The sequence below is a fragment of the Anoplophora glabripennis genome, unplaced genomic scaffold (assembly GCF_000390285.2).
Source record: "Anoplophora glabripennis isolate ALB-LARVAE unplaced genomic scaffold, Agla_2.0 scaffold78, whole genome shotgun sequence".
NCBI classification, from domain to species: Eukaryota; Metazoa; Arthropoda; class Insecta; order Coleoptera; family Cerambycidae; genus Anoplophora; species Anoplophora glabripennis.
Window position 1 is genome coordinate 603,969 of NW_019416286.1, and position 23,240 is coordinate 627,208.

The following is a 23,240-nucleotide window of genomic DNA, read 5'->3' on the forward strand; positions in this document are numbered from 1 at the left end:
AATTAATCCCACTTTGGTCAATTTCATAGTAATTTAAACAAAAAATAATAATAATAATAATAATTTTCCTCTTACTGTTCTCTATTATTTAAATTGTCATCGTACTTACCCCTTACGGGAATCCCAGAACGCAATTACCGACCCACATTAAAATTTTTTATTGGTAATTAAAAAGCACCAGTAGCGCCAGCAGTATAATTCGTCTCCTTGCATGGTCGTCATATTACCCCTATCTCTCCTACATTTTCAGGATATATTGTCAGCTTGACAGAAATGAAACAAACTTAAGAAAAGACCATATGTCGAAATGTAAACCATACCTTCATAAAAATGTACCAATTTAAAACAACTAGTATTGTCAGTTTACTACCTTGAATAAGTATTGTATATTTATATTTTCTTATATTTATATATCTTCAATTTGCTTTGATGAACTCGATTACTAATTTTAAAAGACTGAAGTTATTCAGGTAATTCTTGTTACCTATAAATTAATACACGTACTGTATCACGACCCAAAAAAGGAGGTAGGTTGTACATTACTCATTAGTTGGTGGTTAGTACTACATGTAAATACAATTATAACTATTGAAGGTTAACAATAGGAACAATTGTTGTCATTTCGTTAGTTTTCAACTTCACTTAGCTTAAGTATTATAAAAACAGTACTTTATAAAAACTTGCTGTAAATGTGCCACAATTTTCCTTAACCGTTGAAGTTATTTAATCGTAAAAAATACATCTTGTGAAAAATTTTAAAGCAAAGTATATATAGGATATCTAAAACAAGGCAAGAACGCCTTTGAAGTGGGTTTCCTTATTGTATGTAGGGGTAGAACTGAAACAACCCCAACTGATCAAAAGCTTATGTTTATAAACATCTGCTCCAGCTCAACCACCCCATGATTTTTACGAAATTAGCTTCAGAAAAATGGAAGCACAAATCCACTTGCTCAGCTGCTGCATCAAATTTTAACAAATTCGTATTAATAACAACAACAAAAGTTAAAAAAGTGAAAGGGACGCATAAAAAATCACTCACGACAACAGTAAATTATCATCGTATACAAGATGTAACATAAATATATAAAAATATTTCAGGAAGCAATGATTTAACAAAGTAGAAGCAGAAATCACTGAATTTGTACCAGTTATTAATAACTCTAGATTTCGACGCCACTGAGTAGTATAAAAATTTTTATCAGACGGAATGAGTAATTCTCGAGTCTTATTCAAAAAATGGATAGGGGTTTACATATAATTACAATCAGTCACTGGTTTTTCACACGTTTGACGATTACCTTGTATTCAAAATGCAAACGAATTCCAATAATTTTTTTGTTGATTTTTGTTGCATTCTTGATTATTTGTTGGACAAAAAAAATAAGTAAATATATATAAAACGGGTTTAATAAAGACCTATGAATTTATTTCGCCAGGAACCAACCTTGTAAAAACAGCATATCCAGTACACGAAATTGGAAAAAGGTTTAGATAAATCAGCTGCAACTGACACACTGCATGATAGTCTCTGACGCTGGTATTGGAATTTCTTTAATATATGAAAAAAATGGAACTATTTTTCATCTGTGGATGCTGCTGACAGTTTAATAAGGGAACAAGTAACCTTTTGTTTGTCGCTCCGACACTTCGACAGAAAAATACGAATCTCAAGACAAGACACAAGGCAATTAATATCAAAAATATTAATACTGGAGACTACTATATAATCGAAATTCAATTAGAACCTTATACTAAACATTACAAAACATGATTATTAACATTCGTTGAAAATTTTCCATACAAAATTATATAATTTGAAAACAACGTGAAATAAGAATAGTTTTGTTATTTGTAGACATGTAGAGTATTTATCTTTCGATTACACAACTATTTGAGATTAATCCTTATCTATTACCTATAAGTAGAGAGCAATCGGAAAGCATTCTATTATAGACATATTATTTTTGACCGATGAAATTTTTATTCATCTGCAAATTCATCAATTTTGCCTGCTGCCGAATTATATTGAACTTGTATTGACTTCATAAGAAGAAGAATGTAATTATAAATACGAAATTTTCTTCTATTTAGCTACCAATTTTGAATTACTTGTCATTAATATTAACTTAAATGTTGAAATGAAGAATTTAAGGAAAGGAATCTCATTTTTTTGTTCTAAATAATAATTGGATACAGTTATATCGTTATCTTATCTCAAAAACGTTAGGATTTAAAAATATGGCGTCGATATTTGAGAACACATTTTTATTATTATGTTAAATATATCAGTTTCCTTATTTACATGAAGCTTAACTGATACTGATAGTACGGTGTGAACATAATTCACAACAGAAAAATTATTTGTTACTGATTGTTTTCAAGGGTGAATTTAATATGAAAACGGCTTCTATGCTAAAAGTATAGCCAAAACGTACGATTTAAAACAGGATATAGGCATGACAGACAACAGAAATAAAATATATACCAATAAGATTTTTTGACTGAAGACTGAGTACTAACAACACTAACTAGAAAAGACAATAATAAATATAAGTTTGTGAAAATTTACTATTTAAAATCAATCTTAGGATGTCATTTACATTAACCATGATAGCAGTTCAATGAATGAATGATAATAATGATATTACATAGGTATATATTTTTTTGTTGAAGATATAATATTCATTGATTTCTCTGTTTCGATAAAAGTGAAAGTAAATTACATATAATTATCGTAAGTTGGTAATAACACCAATTTGTACCTAATGGTCCTTAATGCATATATAATAATATGTAAGGTCCTATCATAAGTTTTAATATAGCGGAGAACACCTTAATGTGCTACTATACAGGGTGTCATTGAAATACTTCCTATACTTCATATACTTGTGGGCCACCTTAGATTCTTGGGATCGAAATAAGACAATGGTACATCAATTTACCTATATACCTAGATATAGCCCTCTCAATGTGTTATACTAATACATTTTTTATAAAGAATTTTTATGTCAATAGTAGGTCAATAATAATTAGTTATTTTTTAGATTTTTAGATCGTTTAGATTGGTTAGATTGTTTAGATTGATTAGATTGTTTTTAGAAAGTATATTTTTTACTGTGTCAATTCTGTTTGCAGTAAAATTGTTAAATAAACGAAACTTCAAATTGTAATTGCACTGTTTCCTTTAAATGAATATTTCTTAAAAGAAAGGATTGCTCCTAATGTCACAATACCTGCACATCAGATCAGAATACCATACATTAATTTTTTGATAAATAAATGGATAAAGCTAATTCCAAGGTTGGAAATGACAAACGAGAGATTTTCTTGTTGCGTACGCTGGGGAAATTCTAAAATAATAAATAGTTCTTGATACATATATCATTATGATGTATTGCGCCGTTCTAGATGAAGTATGACGCTGGATGAAGAAAAAAATGCGAGTTTCTCCAAATTTCGCCGTTCCCTTACTTCCCCTTCGCGTCATTTAAAATTTATGGCTAGTGCAGATATCGATCCTGCACGATACATCAGAATTCATTATTAATACCATTAGCTGTTGCTTTTATAGGGGCGCCCGCCTGTACCGCTCCGCCTGCGGCCCTGGTTAATATTTTGTTCTTTTTTTTCTTCAATTCCGCGAAAGTGATATTTCAGTCCGACGTAATTAATGAGACTTTACAAAATGGTTGGCATGCGATAATAAATTGCGCTCCGCCCTTCATGGCATACCGTGAAATAATGAGATTATTGGATAATTTAGAGACAATGTTGGAAATTGCTGCATTGTACGATTTTTCTGCGACTGCTGAAATCAAGCCCATAACAATAAAAGCGTTATCATATTTTCCGTTTGAAGAAAAAAGGCTGCACAGAGAAAACTGATATTGACGAGCCCAATTGTCAAATCACAGTCCCATACGCATGCTAATACTAACAATGACTATAAACATACTAGGAATGTATTCAGTAACTGGTTCAATTATATTTATTATTGAAACGAATAACAGATAAATTTGATTAGTGACTAAACTGACGGCAGTAGAAATGAAATTCATGAGGAAAATATTAGAAATAATTAAACCCGAGACAAGGGAATAATGAAATCAAACAATAGGTTAAACTAAACAAGACAATTATTAACTTAGAAAAAGCAACTTAATAGGTATGGGCACCTAACCAGAAGGACAGCAATAAAGAAAGTGACAGGAGCGAGGAAAACAACAAAGAGACCAAGATGAATAGGTAGATCAAGAAAAAAATGGAAGAAACAGTAGAAGAAATAAAAGTGAAGATAGGAAAAACATTACAGAAAATGAGGAAGCTCGCAAAAAAAAAACAGAAGAAGTGGTATTCACCTGTTTGATCGAATCCTACTACAGATCTGTGCCGTGGTTTGTAGAATAATCCAATCCAGCGAGTGTATGGAAGGAATTTACCTCCTACCCTCAAATGAAAAGAAAAAAAATCATACAATATTATTTTATCAATTACTCGTTATCATTAAATCATCGAATGGATTACAAAGGAATATATACTTGAATCAGTGAAATAATTAGTCCAATTTACAATAATTATTATAATAATGTTTAAGGAATACAGTGTAGTACTGGTTTAAAAAGTGTATCATTTGCGATACCGTTTGCTCCGTCTAATATTGTGTAAAAAAATTCTATCAGAGATTGTTGTATCTCCTTTGACGTTTGACGATGATAATTATATGGCTATATTTCAAAGATAAAAACCTAATCAGTTGTCTTCCATTATGTCACATGGACTAATTCCTTAGATTCTAGTTTGTACGTGCCACGCTAAGCGATTTGTAAGATTTGTAATCGGATTAAAGTTCATAAAATGCTTCTCCATAGAAAGAAAACCATTGAAAGTGCACAGAAACCATATCGATATCTTTTTTTGTGAGAATCAATTGATAAGGCGACGTAAGCGCAACATTTTCATTTTAAGATTTGTGTATGCAGTCTCACCATGGAAGTGCTTGACTCCTCTGTCTCCATAAAGAATCTGTCTTCTGAATGGTCTAACGTTTCATACTCGCACGAGACATGAAAAGACTGTTTCTGTTGGCCTTATGTTGCAAAGTCTACATTCTAAGTCTTCGTTATATAACCCAGTTGAAGACACTGGTCCAAGAAAGGGACAAGTCTATACTGAAAAAAATTGGTTTCTGTAGATATAGGTTTTAAAATGTACTCTTTTCGTCTGGTGCAAACATGGAATCTGTAGGTTTAACAGAAACCGAATTTTGAGATGAAGTCACTTATCTCGTGCTATAGGCTGGTTCTGGTTCACATGTGTTGTTCTTTTGCGCTTGGTATGTGTTCTGGTTTTAGATATTTATCACTATCTGTAAATAATAAGTATGTATCTAATAATTTACATTTTGAATATAACTTTTCCACTTTTTCCAACAGTGTTTTCACATACTCTATCTGTATCTGTCCCCCTGTTCCATCAGACCTAATTGATTCTTACCTAATGAAGCCAGTTCTTCAGTTTCTTTCTTGATGATTTCCTATTAGACGAAAGCCGTCCTGTGTTGGTATCTGGGTAAACAGCTTCTATGTTCTTAGCTGATTACACAGGCAGACAAAATGTGACTGACCTTCTAAACCAGAAACCAGAATTAATTCCGACTAACTGAATAAGAATTCCATCCGAGAATTTCTCTATTGCTTCTAGTTTCAGCGCTATGGACTTGTAGAGTCTACGATATTCGAATTTGTTCCTTGTGGAAATTATCCCAAGGTTTATGATGTGATAGAAGATAATAAATCAATAAATAACTATTCAAAAAACAAGGATATATTATTTAACACTTTCGTTTCGAGTTTTTTCAAACTACCTGCGACTTCGAGTCAATGATTATTATGTAATATGGCAAAAATAAATTAATGCAGAAGTTACTGTACTTAGTACTTAGTTTACCCGAAAATACTCATTACTCATTACTTATCACAGCCATTTGAGGCCATCGTATACGATTAAAATTTAATGTGCCGTATTTTCAGTTCGTGGTAATTAAAAAACTTTAACTTCCTATTTTTGAATTCCTGATAAATTACTGGAATTCCAAGTAGCGCAAAGTAATTATAAGGGGTCTACTTCCAGTGTTCTGACGCTTTCCATTAAAATTACCAACGAGAAAACTCGAGATGGGATAAATATTATGGCATGTCTTAATTTAATTTAAAGCAATTTAGTTTAGTAACTCGTGTTTCACTGCGGCGAATTTTGAGGAATGCCTTTTGTAATTTTTATAACGAAGATGTACCATTAATTATCCACCAAGTAATGTCATATGGTATATCATTCATTAAATTGATAAATAATGAAGAAAGGCAAGGCCTTACTTTTATTTGCAGTTTTGCTTGAAGATGGACTAAGCGCATATAAACTATGTGCAATTTTTTGTTGAAAAAATTAATGTACACCTGATTTTTTTTTTAAGAAAGGCATTTCAAAATGAAAAATACAATACTCTGCCTTTCTCAAATCAATATAAACTTTCTATAATATCTTAATTATCATAGTGAATCCTTAGTTCAAAACTTAATGTCAACAAATATATCCCAGCTTTATTGATAGCTAAACTGGCATGTCCAGCTAAGAGAACATAGCCACAAAACCCATTAGCATATGCGTCCGACTTCGGGCATTAACAAAAAAGAATATGTCGACTTAGGGGGCCCTAATAATGTTAAATATCTTCAAGTTTAGATAATACGTTCTAATTACATTCGCTCTTGAGGGAAACACCGACCTATTACTATAAGATATCGGGTTCCTTGTTGGTGGATCTTCGTGCCCCAATTTCCACAACTAGCTTGATTATATTTACAGGGTAATAACCCAATCTCCTACGCTCGACTCTTAATTCCAACTAAATATGTATTAGGTTGATCTAAAATTAGATGATAATAATGTAATGATTTGGCTTTAACTTAGTTGGTGCCGCAAACCTTTTAAGTTTAGTGGTGTATGGAAAATAGATTATCATTTTCTTTCTTTATAATTAAGTATTGGACAAATATTTCTTTTTATAATGTCTGTAATTACGTAGGAACTTGCGGCATTTTCTGGTATTGCTTTTATTTAATTGGGTATTTCCGTCACAGTGAAAAGATTTTTTTAAATGGCTCTGCACCCAAGAATAAATTTACTTTTGACTAATAAGAGATATATCACACTGAGAACATAGAGAATCATTGCAAAACATATTGCAGTTAAACTTTCTCTAAACTCTCTGTTTTCGCTACCAAAACTCAAACTGCACAGTCAAGTATGACATTTCAAACCATTCTATAAATTTTGATAGTTATTGGTTGAAAACTATCAACAAAGGGATAAATTACGACAGAATAAATATTACACATATGATTAACGTGAGTTTTGATAACGGAAATAGAGAAACTTTTGAAAAGTTAACAATGCTGTGTTGTAGTGATGATTATTGTGTCAAAGTAACCTTAATCTTCAACTGAATAATTTCTATGTTGGTTAAAACAGTATCACTTATTTCAATCGACTTTTTCAGTATCACAACAATAACAACTTCTACTAATGACAGTAGTGTTTGCAATAATATAAACTTTATGGAAATATCTTTTGTATCCAATAAAGTACCTATACTTAGAAATTAGTATAGTAAATTTGAAGTGCATGGTGATTTTTTCTTATAGACGAAGTTGATGGTTCATTGGAATTGTCTATATTAACTGGTATTTCATTTGGTAGCAATTTAATCGTGTCATTTTCTTTAGTACTAGACTATTGCTTTGGGTTTGTCAGTCATCGATATATCCTTCTGCAACTGCAGTACTGTTAGTAAATCACTTCCAGATTTAGCTAGTAGGGTTGCGGAACTACAACGGAAGCAATGCTCTGTGTATGTATTAGGTTCTGGCTATTTTGCTTGCAATTTTGCTAAATACATTTTTTTCGATCTGTTGCACTGTACATTTATTATTTTTGTAATAAATGAACAGACCATTATGAGGAGTGTAGGTAGGTCTAAGGCAAACATATTTGTTGTATGTATATTGTAACTAGATTCATTTCAACTGCTTTGTTTGTGACTATAAAAGTTTTTGTAATATTATTTTTTGTTTGTGGAACTGTAACAATCAATATTTCTCCTCTATTATCTATGTGGTCAGGTTTCATATTCAACAACTCATTTCGATTACAAACTCCGTATAGTCCCATAATAAGAGAAACCTATAATGCATTGATATTAAATTAAAACATAATTAAATCGACTTAGTTTACCTTGATCATAAGATATTCCGAATCATATGCTTCCTTAAAAGATTTAATACAATGTTCTTGATTCAAACTTTTAGAATTTACAGAATTTTGTTTAAAAAATGCTCGAATTTTATGAAAATTATCAAAATTAATATAATTCAGACCATAGTCTTCCTGATCTGAGCAGTAGTACAATTTCTATTAAGTTTTTGGCTTTTTTATTCCTGTTCCAGTTATTGAACATTCATAATACTTTTCCTACCGTTGTCTTGACTTTGTAGGTAACCAATTTAGAGAAATATTGCTAGCTTCCTCTTGCAAGTCCGATGTAGTATTCTTCGTCATTGTCTGAGTTACCATTAATTTTAACTTATTCACAAAATTGCAGTTGTTCGCAACTTATTGTTATTTTACACTTTTGTGGTTTGTTTTAATTCCAAATTTTGGTTTAAATTGACATTTAATGAAAAATTTATCGAAAATAATTCAAAATATTGCCTAATACTTTTTCGTAACTTTAAAAGGATGTATCGGCTGTCATAGTTTGTTTATCACTGAAGTACTTCTGGTATTTGTTCTATCTTCCTATGCCTCAAGTGATTCAGGCATAATACATAACATGACACTGACAGTCACGATTAATATTTAAATATACTGTTATTATAAATGCAGGGACATGCCTGCCATTCAATTTTGGTAACAATTGAAAGTGGAGTCGACTCGATATGAAAATGTTTGCACAACATGCATAATGCATTACAATTGTGCTGAAATATGTACCTATACACCAGATTGCGACCAGGTAATATATTATATGGGTAAACTGTGCATCCAATTTACCTCAGGACCCATTAAATTTAAATTATGCATTGCCATTTGCATTACTAAACGCAGGCATGTCCCCAGTAGCACCGTTTCCCCCTCACACTGAAATTCAATTAAATAATAGACGTAATTGTATTAAATGAAAGTATGTGAGGTCATGTGAACCTTTGTACGGTTTAGTTCTCCTTCACGGCAGGCGATTTCAAAACAATGACACATCCTGAACATCTGATGCCGCTTGTTTATGCTAAATTGCTCAAGACAAGTCGTCGGGTACTTACCCCGATGGTACTGCTGATATTTAGGTCAGCATTGCTTCGTTGGAAAGACACACCCTCACTTATTGACTGGGAACGACGGAAAAAAACAAATTACGAGAAACTAATAAGGTCCGGGGAACACTGCAACACCTTTATGACACATAATTATATTGACATACATTAAAACTACGATTATTCACTGAAGAAACGGCCGCGCCTCTACGATATATATGCTGTAGCTTTGGAGCGTAAACGTAGATGATCCCGGAATAATTTTGAATAATGTTCATTTTCCGGTGTATTCGCTGGTCTTTTTGGTGTTGACGTATGGGCTTAGCAGCGGGAAAAGTTTGAATATCACAATTATAGCACTGGGAACTCAGCAGTTGGCGATCGCGATCTAAAACAGAAATCGTCCTTAGTGATGTACATTTAAAGCTTTCGGTCGTTTTGTACAGTTTAATTTTCTAGGTCTACAGCCCACGATTTACGTTGTCTGAATCCGGGAGCTTCAGGCGGACTAAATTCATTCATTGACTAGAAGTACACGCAGGCGCTATCCCTTGCCGGTGCTCTATGAAACGCGAGCGCGAACATTGCGGGAATAAGGATGGACGTAGGATAATATTGGGGTGTCTTGCAGTGGCGGGGGGAAACATGGGGGTTGAGGGTGCGAGTAGACTTCTATTTAATAAGTGTCAGGTGCAGGGCGGAGTTCCTGATGTGTGTAGCAACACCAGTGCACTTGTAGATTTCTGTCTATGTTTGCTTGACCATAAAAATAAAATTTGGCACGGGAATGACCGCGGTCGAATATATTTTGTGTCGCTTTGTTCGGGGTTGCACACGTAGAGCTATACCGGGTGTCCCAGATTTTATTCATATACACGGTGTTGCTAAAAGTATTTAAATGAAACTTTGACATTACCAATTTTTTCGAATGGAATGGATGGTATTAGAATTAATGACTTGACGGAAAAAAGAATTAAACGTATTCCTTCTGCAATTTACTTTATTTATGTATTAACAGCAGATTCTGAGAATTTGAACGATTTTAGAAGCCTAAATTAAAAAAGATATTTCATTTACTTTTGAATAAAATTTTTCATTTATTTTATAATCGCCTTTTTTCAAAATATTTCAAAAACTAACAAAGTTATTAAAAAATTATAAAATAAGAAATTGTAGGTTTTTTCTTACTGAACAGTTTGCTTTTTTTAAATTTTTGTAGGACAAAATTTGACTGAGTTATGACCTCAAAACTAAGCTCCAAGACTGCCTTTCCTGGACCTTTTTAGCTTACAAATCTAAAAAACGAAGGGCTCAAAAAAACTGCAAATAACAGAACTTAAAGTGCTTTATATTCCCAAAAAAATGGATTTTTGAGTAAATTTATAACTTTAAAATTACAAAAGTTAATCGCATTTTTTTCGGAAAAATTTTCGGAGCGTGTATATTACCATCGTCTTTGTGTATTTTGGAGCACTTGTGAACGGATTTGAGTAAGTATTTTAATAATATACATACACACACATTACAACCAATAAAAATACAAAAAAAACCTGCACCAGATGAACTACTTAGGATGATATTTTGCAATTGCAAAAAAGGATGCGGCGCAATTTGTGGTTGCAGAAAAGTTGGATTTTTTTTCAATCCCACGTGTGGTTCATGTTCTGGCGATAATTGTAACAATTGTCCTCCAATTTTGGACCAAAGCGAGGCTAAAAATAGTGATGATAGTCATGAAAATTAAATATTTTATTATATACGCATGTAAAAAATAACAGACCATTTTTAAAACATTTTGTACAATACATCCATTTATAATGTATATAAAAATTTTCTTATTTGATATTAATTTAATAAAAAAATATTAGGAATAAATTCAATAAAATTTGAAAAAATTAATTATATCATATTCTCATATAATTTTTAGGAAATTTTTACTATAAGGGGTAGGGTTTTTTATGAGGGGTAGGTCTTCCATAAGGGTTTTTTGGATTTTCAGAATTCATAAATAACATAACATAACATAATATAAACAAATATGTTAAAAAAATACTTGTAGTCGTTATGATACTAGAGTCTCAAAAATATTTCTTATCTTCGAATAACCTTACCGATGACTCAAAAAATCTGAATAGTTAGAACCTGCTGGTACGTTGGTACTCAACTAAAATAGCCCATCATGTAAATGAAATAAATTGAAAATATAATAATATAGCTGCAATATTATAAATATATATAGCTGCTTTCAAAACAAAGGTAAATATTATTTTCATCATCTTCTATATAGTAAAATTTACTAGTTGCATGTCTTTGCTTAATTGTCCTTATTAATATACCAATTATTATTTCATTAATAAAAGCATAACTCCATTAAAACTTTTGAAAGATTGAGTGACATTCGTTTATCCTGAAAATTTGGCTACTTATATCTAACTAGGGGCACCATTTCTTCGCCAACAAGTTAGCCTGGTACATTTTGTTAACCGTAAGTTACTGACAAATTCGTATCGTTATATTGAGAACACTTCTTATGCAATTTTTAGTTTATTGGCGTTAATCTATAGGTACGTAATTTGATTTATTCTAATTTGTTAATAATATCTGTTATTTCATTATATTATGTATTCTCTATATATCTAATAATTAGATATGGGTATAAATTATATAACAATTTTTAATTATGTATTTCACTACGGTCTGCAAAAGCAAGTGTGAAACCAGCTTCTTTAATAAATTAATAATTACGACATTTCATTACACAAAAAGCTTCTAATAAACCATTAGCAACCTCAAAAACCAAACAACTTGATGTTTTAAAGAATGTATTATCAAAATTAGGTTTTAAAAAGTCATCTTGAGTACTGTGTATTTCAAAAACAAATGAATTAGGCCACATGAATTATCTGTTTTCAGAAAACCCTATATAATTCTAGGAACAGAAATACATAGATCTTCAGAATATGGTTTAATACCTCAATTTATTATTATCAGCAATATTTTTCTTATCTGTTATTAAGTATACGTATTTGCGATGAGGATCAATCAGACATCAGGTATTAGCAGCCTAATCACGACTTGTCTAATGATGACATTTATTACCGCTCTTGAGAATGCCAGGGATATTTAACGACGAAAGTTCTCTGTGTCAGAGTGATATATTCCTCGTAAATGTACTGTACGTTGTAAGTTTAATAATATATGTATACATTGTTGGAATGAACAAAAGTTCAATGAATCTGTATGCTATTCTGTGCAAAACTATTGAATTTAGTATTCATCTCAATTTTACAGTAAAGTAAAGGCGAAAAAAGACTAAACGGATACTATTCATCAGCGGTATCTTCCAGATTCTGGTTTAAAATATTTAGTTTTGTAAATGTTGCTTACGCCATTCAATACGAAGAAACTATATATTGGTTATTATAGAAACCCTGTTTTTTTTTTGATTTGTGAATTTTGGTCCCTCTATTTTTTTTTTCGTTTATTTATAAAATTATTTTCTCTATTTGTTGACTTTTTTGTATGTTTCTACTTAGTAATGCTACGTTTAAGATAATAATTAAAGTTGAATAAATAAAATGATGTAAACTGTCACTTTGAGCATGGTATATGTAGTCATTTGGCCAATTTAAACATTTAGAAAGTGTATGTAAACTATAAATGCTTTTTTAATTAAATAAAATTGAAAAAGAACAGTTGGTGTTATCTATTCAAGTCTATTCAAAATCCTTGCAGTTTTCACGAGAGTTTTTACTTGTTTCATAAAAATAGGTAATCCAATGGTTAATGATTCTAGAAATTCAAAAATACTAGAATAAAAGAAAATGTGCTTCCTATTCACTTCATTGGTTTCTTATCATCGTTTAAATACAAAACTTTCTATTTCAATTTAGATCATTTTACAGGAAAGGTTGAAAATAGCGTCTTTAAGCAATGTGCATCTCAGTTTTGATTCAAATGAAATTATATCACTGCTTCTGTCGTTATTTGAAGTTGGTTAAGGTTATTTGAAGTTGGTTAAGGTTATTTGTTTATCGAACTTGATTTTCTTGTGTTTTGTGGAGAGAACAGAAAGCTAAGATATTGTTCTGCAGGTGATATTGGTTCTCTTGCATTGCTTGAGAACTATTGGAAATCTGCTTATTTTTGGAAACAGGGAAATTCGGATAAAAATATGCGAATTTCGCCTCAATGAGGTCTAAGCTCAATTCAGTCATGAGGATAAAGCGTTTCCACACAATTTTTTTGATTACAAACAGAATGTTTATTTGTTGTTAATAGGTACTGTAAAAAAAAACGATAACAGCGTTATAAATTTAACCTTCGCAGCTTAAATTCGACATGTTGTATAACGATAAAGGACTCTCCTATTGCGTAATATGTAATGATTCACTTGTAGGACGTGATTTGCATAATAAATATGTACAAAAAAACAATCAGTTACTCTCATTATATTCAATGTATCTACATTATTATGTATGTCAGAAATAATAATTTATTATCATACAAACCTTATGCTATTTGCATGATTTTATATATTCGACAATGACACAATTAAAAATAAAAAATATACCGTAGTTCAAAAACTTTATATTACATTTTTCATATTCGCATAAAGGCAATTTAAATTTTCAGATTTCTAACTGAACATTTTCAATTTTAACAAATTGCAAAACATTCATTAGTTATTAAGTATTACCTACCATCTACATGCTAGACTTTGAACAATTAAACATTGTTGCATCAATTGTTATATATAATGAAATACAATCTAATACATAGTTCTACGGATTTTAATAACAATTATAATACTACCTAACTTATTTATCCGCTTTTTGTACAGGGTGTATTTTACATAGTTTAATGTAGCTTGCGCTACTACTAGTATTACTATGCTATAGTATAAAATAAAACAAGTTATATTTGGTTTTATTGATTAAGATCTAATATCGCAAGCTCTCAGATTGCATGGAAGTGTAGCATTGTGCAAAGAAAAGAGATAAAGACAGTCGAAATTCCTTGCAAAGAAAAAGATGGTCGTACATTCTCCCCTAGCAGATTTTATACCAGGGGGTTTATTGCAGTAGTTTCCTAAGTTTTATTGTGGCACAGAAGGCAGTGCACGTTCGTTTTTAAATAATTTCCTTTCTGCTCCTTGTGTTCAATAGGTACATGATTTTGAATCTACGTCAGTTCATACAATCACATTTTTTCAATCACTATTTTGTTGGGTTACCTTTTTATCGCCTATTTGCATCACCTACACATTTTTATAAATTTTCTAATGACGTTTTCAAAAAATGCTTCATTTTAAAAATATATGATCCGAATTTAACATTTTTTAAAGGAACAACAATTTCATTACAAATTTTATCTCTCTTTCTCGGGATTACAGATACATGAAGGTCGCAAGAGACGTCCTGTAAATACGGCACTTACTTTTAGATTTTTTTTAGAATCTGCCATATACCTATTTTATAGGATTTAGTTATAGTTTAGAATTACCGGAAACTATTTTTATTCGAATGTAGACTAAATTAGACGGCTCCAAATTACTTTCCTATGAATTTTTTTTGGACGAGCACGCAAACCGGTAATAATACGAATAATGATTTCATGATTGTCCACAAAATTGTCGTTTAGAAATGTGGAGATATAACAATTCCAGAACGACGTGCCTTATAAAATTTATTTACATTAACACACGGAATGTCAGACAGATTATTAGAATTGTCTATAATTACTAGGTACTTTGCTTTATCCAACTACTAATTTAGCTTTGTACTCCATCTTAGAAGCTAAAATATAGTTAGGAAATAAAACAACATCGCGAATGACAAATTAAATCAGGAAAACAAATAATTTTCCAATCTTAAACTTCTGTCTACCGATTTGAAGGTATAGGAGGTCATCAAGTACAAGAAAGGCTCTGATAGTAAATCGGTGCTAAATGCTGTGTTAAATTAAGAACGGAACGCATTCGGAAAGAAAAGGATGACGTACACTTGGAACTTTAACAGGATTAGTACTATACTCTCAAAACTATCAGAAAATAGTAATAATAATAATAATAATAATAATAACACTTGTTGAACTGTTTTTATGGCAATTTACATAACTCGTCTTTAATGCAGCAGAAAATTATTGCTGGATTTTATGACCTCGTGAGCTTCATGCACAATAAAAGGAGCACAGTAAACAGTAAACGTATAGTATGCACAGTAATATCCAATTCGAAACAAATCTAGACGCTCTAAATATTCCTTGCGCCCTAAATTAGGTGCTATTAAATTAGTTCTTATCGTAATGATTACCCAAAGTAATTTAAACATAATATGGTTTCCGCCATCTAGGAGTCATGGACTAGTATTAATCCTGGTTACCTAAGCCTAATTGTATTTTTACAGAACTATCCACATTCCTCTCCAATAGCCTGAAGTATTCTGTAATGTGTGCAGCTGGTTTGCAAGGTAGTTAATAGATGGCCGAATCATCTTAGAAACGAAGTATCTGACAGTTGACATTTACATTGTCCGTTGATTTTCCGTTAAATTCTTCCGTTTGGATTGGCTGGTGTTGACATTTAAATCTACTTTAAAATTACTAACAGAAGAATTTTAACAGTACCAGTGAGTGGCGTGTTTTTCGCAGTTTTTATTTTATAAATTAATGACACATGCATTGAATAGATATAAAAAAATTTTTAATTGAAAAGGTGTTCAATTAGTGAAAAATGGCAGCAACGACTCCGTTTAAAACACCTCTGCCATACAGTACTCCAAAAAGTAGTTGTAAGGGAATGTCTGACAAATCTGACAGTGATGAAAGCACAAGTGCTTCTGATACGGGCTCAGCATATTCGGGGTCTTCAGGCGATTTAACCATTGTGGCATTATTCGATGATCTGATAAGATTGATGAAACAGAAGAGGGACGAAAAGGTGGAGGAGGCATTTCGTACATTTGCTGAAAACATGAAAGTTTTATTTATACAATGGCAAACCACTGTAGCTGAATGCCAAAGGCTACAGAATGCTCTCGATATTAGAACGCAAGAATTTAGCGAAATGGAAAGGCATCTCAACGTAGCAAGGCGATTATTAGACGAAGAAAAGAAGAGAACAAAGCAGGCTAAACAAGAACGTGATGAATTTGTAAGTACACAAAAAAGCATTTGTTTCTTATCGTTAAACTAAAATTTATTATTTATGTACAACACAGGAACAGCAAATAGGTACAGTGCGAAAGTTACTGTTCAAAGACAACCGAACAAAATTAGCAGATGAGACGAGGGAACAATTTGCATTTTTGAATAAAGGTCGTCATAGTTCAGGGGAACCTGTTGCTACTAATGTTAATAATCAACTCAGTGCAATTCCGGAGGTTAATTCTACAGGTAAGTGGCTTTTGAATGAACGATATTAAAAATGTATTACCAATAATTGTTTTGCAGGTTCCATTATGTCAGATTTCAGTTTTTCGCGATCTGAAGATGATCTGGATAGCTCTAAGTGCTTCCAAGCTGGTAGAGAATGGAGAAAGCACAGAGCAAGCACAGAAGCTCCTCCTCCAGAACCTGCAGCAAAGAAAAGACGTTCGTCTGGAAACAAAGTTGTCGAGGTGTGTATTTTACTCATTTGAATAAGTAGGTTGTTTAAAAAAAGTATTTTTTTATATTTTTCTGACATAACTGTTATTAAGTTTATTTATAGTGTTGTTTTGATTTCTTAAAAATGTAATGTTAAGTATTTTATTTATAAACAAATTCCATATTAGTGCAAAATCTGAGAAATAATTACGTATACTTTAAACTAAATTGGAATAGTCGTAAATTTTTTATTGCAATTGATGATAGGATGTAAACACAAATGTACAAATTCATTAATTCACACAGATTGGCGCAACAGATACAGTTAGGGCTACAACAACTTTAACAGTAACCAAGGAAGGGCCGATAAAAGCAACTTCTATTATCGAGTCTTTGCCGCAGAAACCTTGTTTGTTTCCCGATCCTCCAATTATAACTGTAAGTTATGCTTTTTCGCTTTAAATTTAATATAACATATTTCGTTAATCATGCGTAAAAGATAAATATCTAGTAATTATAAATTATTTATAGCCTAATCATGTCGTTATCTTGGCTTTTGTAATTATAACAGGCCGAATTAAATAACAAACGTAAAATACTCATTTATTGTTAACTGCGGCCTTAACATTTATTAATTCATCCCAATCGAAATTTTTTTTGTGTTAGGAACCTGTATCGCAGCCGGGCTACCCACCTGTTAATTTAATTTTCGATTCCTGGAATCGAGAAGGATCGCAGAGGCCCGAAAGTAACACCAACCTGAGACAGCACTGCTTCCAGCAGAAGACTGTCGTCATGCCCGGTTCTTGCACGTCTTGTGAGAAACGTATACGTTTCGGGAGGTCGGCTCTCAAATGCAGGGATTGCAGGGCAATGTGTCATTTGGAATGCAAGGATTTCTTGCCTTTGCCCTGCGTTCCAGCCGCAAATACGCCCGGCCAAAGGAATTTATTGGTGAGTAATTGATTTGGCATTTGTTAATGGTGATTTTTTTAATGACATCAAAATAATCATATTTTTAACGCAACTAACCACTATTTAACTATCAAAGCTCTCGATTCGATTTGTGTTCGAATTCCAGAATCTCAAGTTTAGGGCCTGTTTTTTTGCAAGTATTTTTCAACTTTTTACTTTTGTAACTCGACGCTTTCACTTAAGATTCTCCCTGTAGTGGCTAAAGATACTCCTGTAACAGCTACAACATCGTTTTTAATTGTATTTTATTTACGAAAAAATGAAGCCTACTCCACCTGATTCTTCTTTCATTTCAGTAGTAGAATACCCTTAAAAAGTCCTGAAAATTTCAATTTGATACTCCAAATGGTTAAAATTATAACTGAAAAAGTAAAAGTAAAACACCTTCTTGTACCTGTCTGTTAATTGTGAAAAAAATATTCGAGATCTCTTGGTCGGCTACCCCTATTTTAACTTTCTATTTCACAAATTTTGTTCAACACTATTTCATCACAACTTTTCTCTATATGGACTAAGAAGTCATCCCTTAAGGAACGGTATGCTTCATACCCAAAATGTGACCACTTTAATTTTCACTAGCTGTCACTGCTATCTTGCGAAAATGATCTCTTGGAGTATTTTACTGTAAACAAATCATAACCTGGTTGCCACCAGTCACAGACTTAGCTAGGAATTTTTGATCTGCAATTGTTGTTCACGGACTATGTTCCGTGGGGGTGGACCCACTATCAATGCTTCCAAACGTTTCACCGCTCTTTACTGTTGGCGTTTTCAGTAGGGACTGTGGAAGCTTCACCACAACGGATGCCGTTTACTACCTCGTCACTGCTCTTATAGCGTCGGTGTCAGTATCTGTGTGCAGGCCTATAGTAGAATCATATTTAATGCAAAGTTGTCGGTCTTTTATCAAAGGAAAATCGTATCATCATTTTTCAGATGAAATTGAATGTAAAACCTGAAATACCGCTGCATACCCTGTGTTCTGGTAGTAGCTGTAGTCAACCAGGTGCATCGAGTGTATGAAGTAATCGGTTATATGTCAAATATTAACCTGGCTAGCTTGGTCGTAAAAAAAATGTAGTACGTATGTGGAATTTAAAAAACAAATTGGATTTATAATAAATTACATTTAAAATAAATAGTTTATGAGAATAAAGGAATTTTTGTAGGAACAAGGGTGTCAGACGTAAACTGATCCCTTCATCCCTTCATAATGTATAAATTATTCAATTTCTAAAACCCTTAAAAGCGTATTGCACTGGATCCCTTGACAGGCAATAATTTATTACTTTGCATCAAATATGATCCTAGAAATGTGTGCATTTTTTTTCTAAAAGTGTTTCTGACTAAATTCTGATCCATTTTAGTGCAGGATCAAGCTACTATCAAATTTATCTGCCTCCTTTTATTTAATTATGATCAGATATTTTCTCCCTTATTTTAACTCGGTATTTGGAAGCATAATCGCAGTACGAGTTCCAATTTTAGACCTCTTTATTTCTTTTTGTAATTTTTAGCCAGGTAATCGAAAAATTGACCTTCTTTCTGATAAGTGGGTTTAATACGGGCTTCCAATTTATTTCAATATAATTTTTAGAATAATCGTACTTTGTTTTGGAAACTGTAGTTATTTAAAAATGTAAATTGATGAAGCTCATTTTTAATTAATTTTAGAACATTTTTATGCCAAAATTTGACATACACCTTGAGTTAACTTGCGGACAGAATTGTGGTCTATTTCGGCGATTCAGATACTCTTTTTGCCACTAAAACTAGTAACTGCATCTCCTGCTTTCGATCGTTTTAGGCTACTTTTAAGGGCATTTTTAGCAGATTTCCTATCATCCAGGCGAAAATCCGAGATATACAAATTGGAGATTTTGTCGTCTACTTTCAGATGCTGTTTTCAGAATTTAAATTGGACCATTTTTGATAAATCGCCACGCTGTGCAAAAAATACCCTAATTTGTTTATAATGCAATTGTGCAAAAACTATGCATCGGACAGAAACCATCTTGCAATTAAACTACATATTATTATCAGTCATTTTCCGCAAGATTGTTTTTCCAGTTTCAAAGAGTGACCACAAAACACCTGAAATTTTCGCCCGTTTTTTCACAATTCGCAGAGAATTTAAAAAAATACATCAAAATATGTTTTTGGTCGCAGATTACTTTTCGTAAAAAACTGAAATGAGCATAGCTTTTAGTATTTGAAAATTTAAAAAATCACCCCTACCTAGGGATTGAAAAAATCCCAAAAAATGAAGAATTTGAATATTACCAATTGATATAAAAACTATTAGCATATGAATTATCTTAATATATTTTTTTTGGAATTTTTACAATTATTACTGATATTCTCTATTTTTGGGGATGATTCCATCCCCTGAGCGTGCTTAGGGGTGGATTTTATAATTCAACATGCTTATTTCAGTCATAAGAATAAATCCATCTTTGGGTCAAGAATCATTCTATAGAAAAATTCACATGCTGCAATAGTTTTTATATTTATTGATAATATTCAATTTTTCATTTTGGGCGCCTTTTCATCCCTTAAATAGGGGTGATTTTTGAAAATTTTCAAAAAACTAAAAGCTATGCTCATCTTAATTTTCTACGACGAGTAATTTGAGACCAAAGACATATTTTCATCAATTTTCTTTAGTTCTCTGCAAATTGTGAAAAATCGGGCGATTTTTGCGGTCACTCTTTGACGGAGTTATGAATTTTTGAAAAAAGGTTTATTAGAGGTTTTTCTGGATTTTCTTTGTAAAAAATTAATAGATCGGGTCGCACAAAAAACCATTTTATAAGTTTTTTTCTTCTCTACAAAAGTCTTATTGAGAATAAGACGATTCCAACATTTTTCGAGATATTATAAAAAAAACAAAATATTTCACTTTTTTGTAGTTTTTATTGTTTAAAACAAATTGTTCACTTTGCTGGGGAAATCGCTTGGATTTTCAATTACTAAATATTTTTCAAAAGGAAATATGTACATGAAATTTGCTGTAATATTTAAGTGTAAAAACAGCCTCTTTTTTCGCGATGTTGGTTGGCCTATAACTGGACCTGGTTTCTAGGGAATTATCAGCGACTACACCCCAACCATACCCCCAATGGTTCCAGCCCTAATCGTGCATTGCTTGAAGGAAATAGAACAACGCGGGCTAAATGAAATTGGATTATACCGAATACCTGGTTCGGAGAAAGACGTGAAAAGTTTGAAGGTAACTTTTCCTCAGTACCCCTGCACTTGTTCTCGCTTAACACAGTGTTCGTTTTTAGGAGAGGTTCATCTGTGGAAGGGGTTCGCCCAATCTCAAGGAAATCGATATCCACGTGATCTGCGGCTGTGTTAAGATCTTCCTGCGTTCTCTTACCGATCCGCTTATAACCTACAAGTTGTGGAACGACTTTGTGCAAGCCGTCGAAGCTAAAGATGAGCGGGACATCGTGCCTACTCTGTATCAGGTTATTTCTGAGTTACCGCAACCGAATAGGGACACGTTAGCGTACATGATTCTCCATTTACAGAAGTAAGTGTTAAAAAAAGTTCATCGAGTGGTTTAATTGAAATTTTTATAATTTTCTTTCAGAATCGCGGAATCTCCAGAGTGTAAGATGCCAATTGAGAATCTCTCTAAAGTGTTTGGTCCTACGATTGTCGGGTACTCTTCGGAAGATCCCAATCCGAATAATTTGATTACGGAAACGAGGCAGCAAGGCATGGTAAAAAATCACTATTTTCAATGTTAACGCGTTTACAATTTCAATTAAGATTACTTTCTTTTCCGAATTTCTTACAACGAATTCCGAATGTTTTAGGTAATGGAACGTTTACTGAAATTGCCGTCGGAGTATTGGTCTTCGTTTATTAATGTTAGTACTCCTCAACGCACGGGGAAACTACAGCAAACTCCGAGTACGGATTCGTTATTAAGGCCAACAAGTCGCATTTTCACTCCTAGAGGGTAAGTGATACATTTCAAATACTTCTTGTGGTTTCAAACAATGATACCATAGACTTATTTTGCGTTTGCGATTTTCAAATTGAAGCAGTATTTTTTAAAATTTTATATTACATATTTTATTAGAGAATTATTATATTTATTACTCAAAGTGAATGAAAATTAATTAAACGGCAAGATTTTTGCTTCGCCTTGTTACGAATAATTTGCCGACGCGATATATGACGTGTCATTTTTATTTTGAAGTTATGGATGAAAAGCTGAGGGTTTAGATTTTCTTTATTATTTCTTTTTTTTTATCGAAATGGAAAAGTTGACTGGGTGCCATGTTGGTTTTTGCATTTTTGAATTTGGTGCATCTTTCTGATTCTGATGATGTGTCGTACGATAAGGTGTACTTTTTTGTTTTTGTGAAATATCAAATTATTGGTTTTTACAAAGAGTGCCTTGAGAACAAAAAAACCCAACTATTACTTTGAACAAAATTTTGACAGTTCAATTCATGTCAAAATTCAGATGATTAAAAATGTAATTCTCACGCGAAACAGCCAGATTGTCCAAATTAATTAATCGATACATTTGAGGCACTTCTAGGTAAACTTCGGTAAACTGTAGTGTCAAAACACTGATAATAAAAGTTTAACTGAACTGTCAAAATTTCATTGGAAGCTTTAGTCGGATGTTTTGTTTTCAAAGCACTGTTTGTAAAAGTGATATTTTGGTCAAACCAAAGAAGCAAACCAGCAGCAGATCCAACATGACACACATAATGCTGTGGTAATAAAAAAGTTTTAATCTTTTTTTAAATTTGAAAATTAAAAAATTGAGACGGGTGACATTTATGTAGAATACCTAGTCAAGGATTTTAATGAACAACTGAGAGTGCTGACCTGAGAGTTTCATTTGTCTGGTTACAGCACGATTTAGCAATGAATGTTTAAAGTCGGGCTGCGTCCATTTTGTATTTATTTTGCAAACTTGTTATTTCCTGTAAGAAATCAACATCTTTATGCTGATCCCATTTTGTTGTTTTAGGATCAATAACAATCCAATAAAAAGGAAGCAAAGGTTTTTCGCCACACCTCCATCTTTCAAATAATCTACATTTTTTAAATATACTTTATTATAGTTTTATTAACATTAATTGCCCTAGTTAAAAACTGGTCATTAAATGGTGTACGGCTTTCTCTCTTTTAATGTATAATTGTACACAGTTTCGATATTAGATTATACACAATATTATACGTGTATGTGTTGTGCATTATACACTATTTCTTAAGGTTATATTTAATGGCTTGTACTTAATATAACACTTGTATTTAGGACCAAGTTTTATT

At 32.1% G+C, this 23,240-nt stretch overlaps 2 protein-coding genes across 5 annotated transcripts in view; one reads left to right on the top strand and one right to left on the bottom strand.

The window, feature by feature from the left end:
• The window catches only part of LOC108907956 (kazrin), a 99,974-nt gene extending 90,111 nt beyond the window's left edge, over positions 1 to 9,863 (bottom strand). For 3 of the 4 annotated variants that reach the window (XM_018711833.1, XM_018711834.1, XM_018711835.1), the window contains exon 1: positions 9,378 to 9,857. The gene's annotated coding sequence lies outside the window, so the exon portion shown is untranslated. Of the gene's footprint in view, positions 1 to 9,377 lie in introns of all 4 variants that reach the window. The other variant, XM_018711831.1, reaches the window with a different exon arrangement.
• A 6,081-nt stretch (positions 9,864 to 15,944) lies between these two features.
• Positions 15,945 to 23,240, top strand: LOC108907934 (rac GTPase-activating protein 1-like). The gene is made up of 10 exons (XM_018711781.1): positions 15,945 to 16,521; positions 16,589 to 16,763; positions 16,821 to 16,987; positions 17,262 to 17,393; positions 17,622 to 17,909; positions 21,016 to 21,162; positions 21,221 to 21,471; positions 21,532 to 21,664; positions 21,761 to 21,906; positions 22,939 to 23,240. The coding sequence occupies exons 1-10, from the start codon at positions 16,102 to 16,104 to the stop codon at positions 23,000 to 23,002; spliced, it is 1,923 nt and encodes a 640-aa protein (XP_018567297.1). The 5' UTR covers positions 15,945 to 16,101; the 3' UTR covers positions 23,003 to 23,240.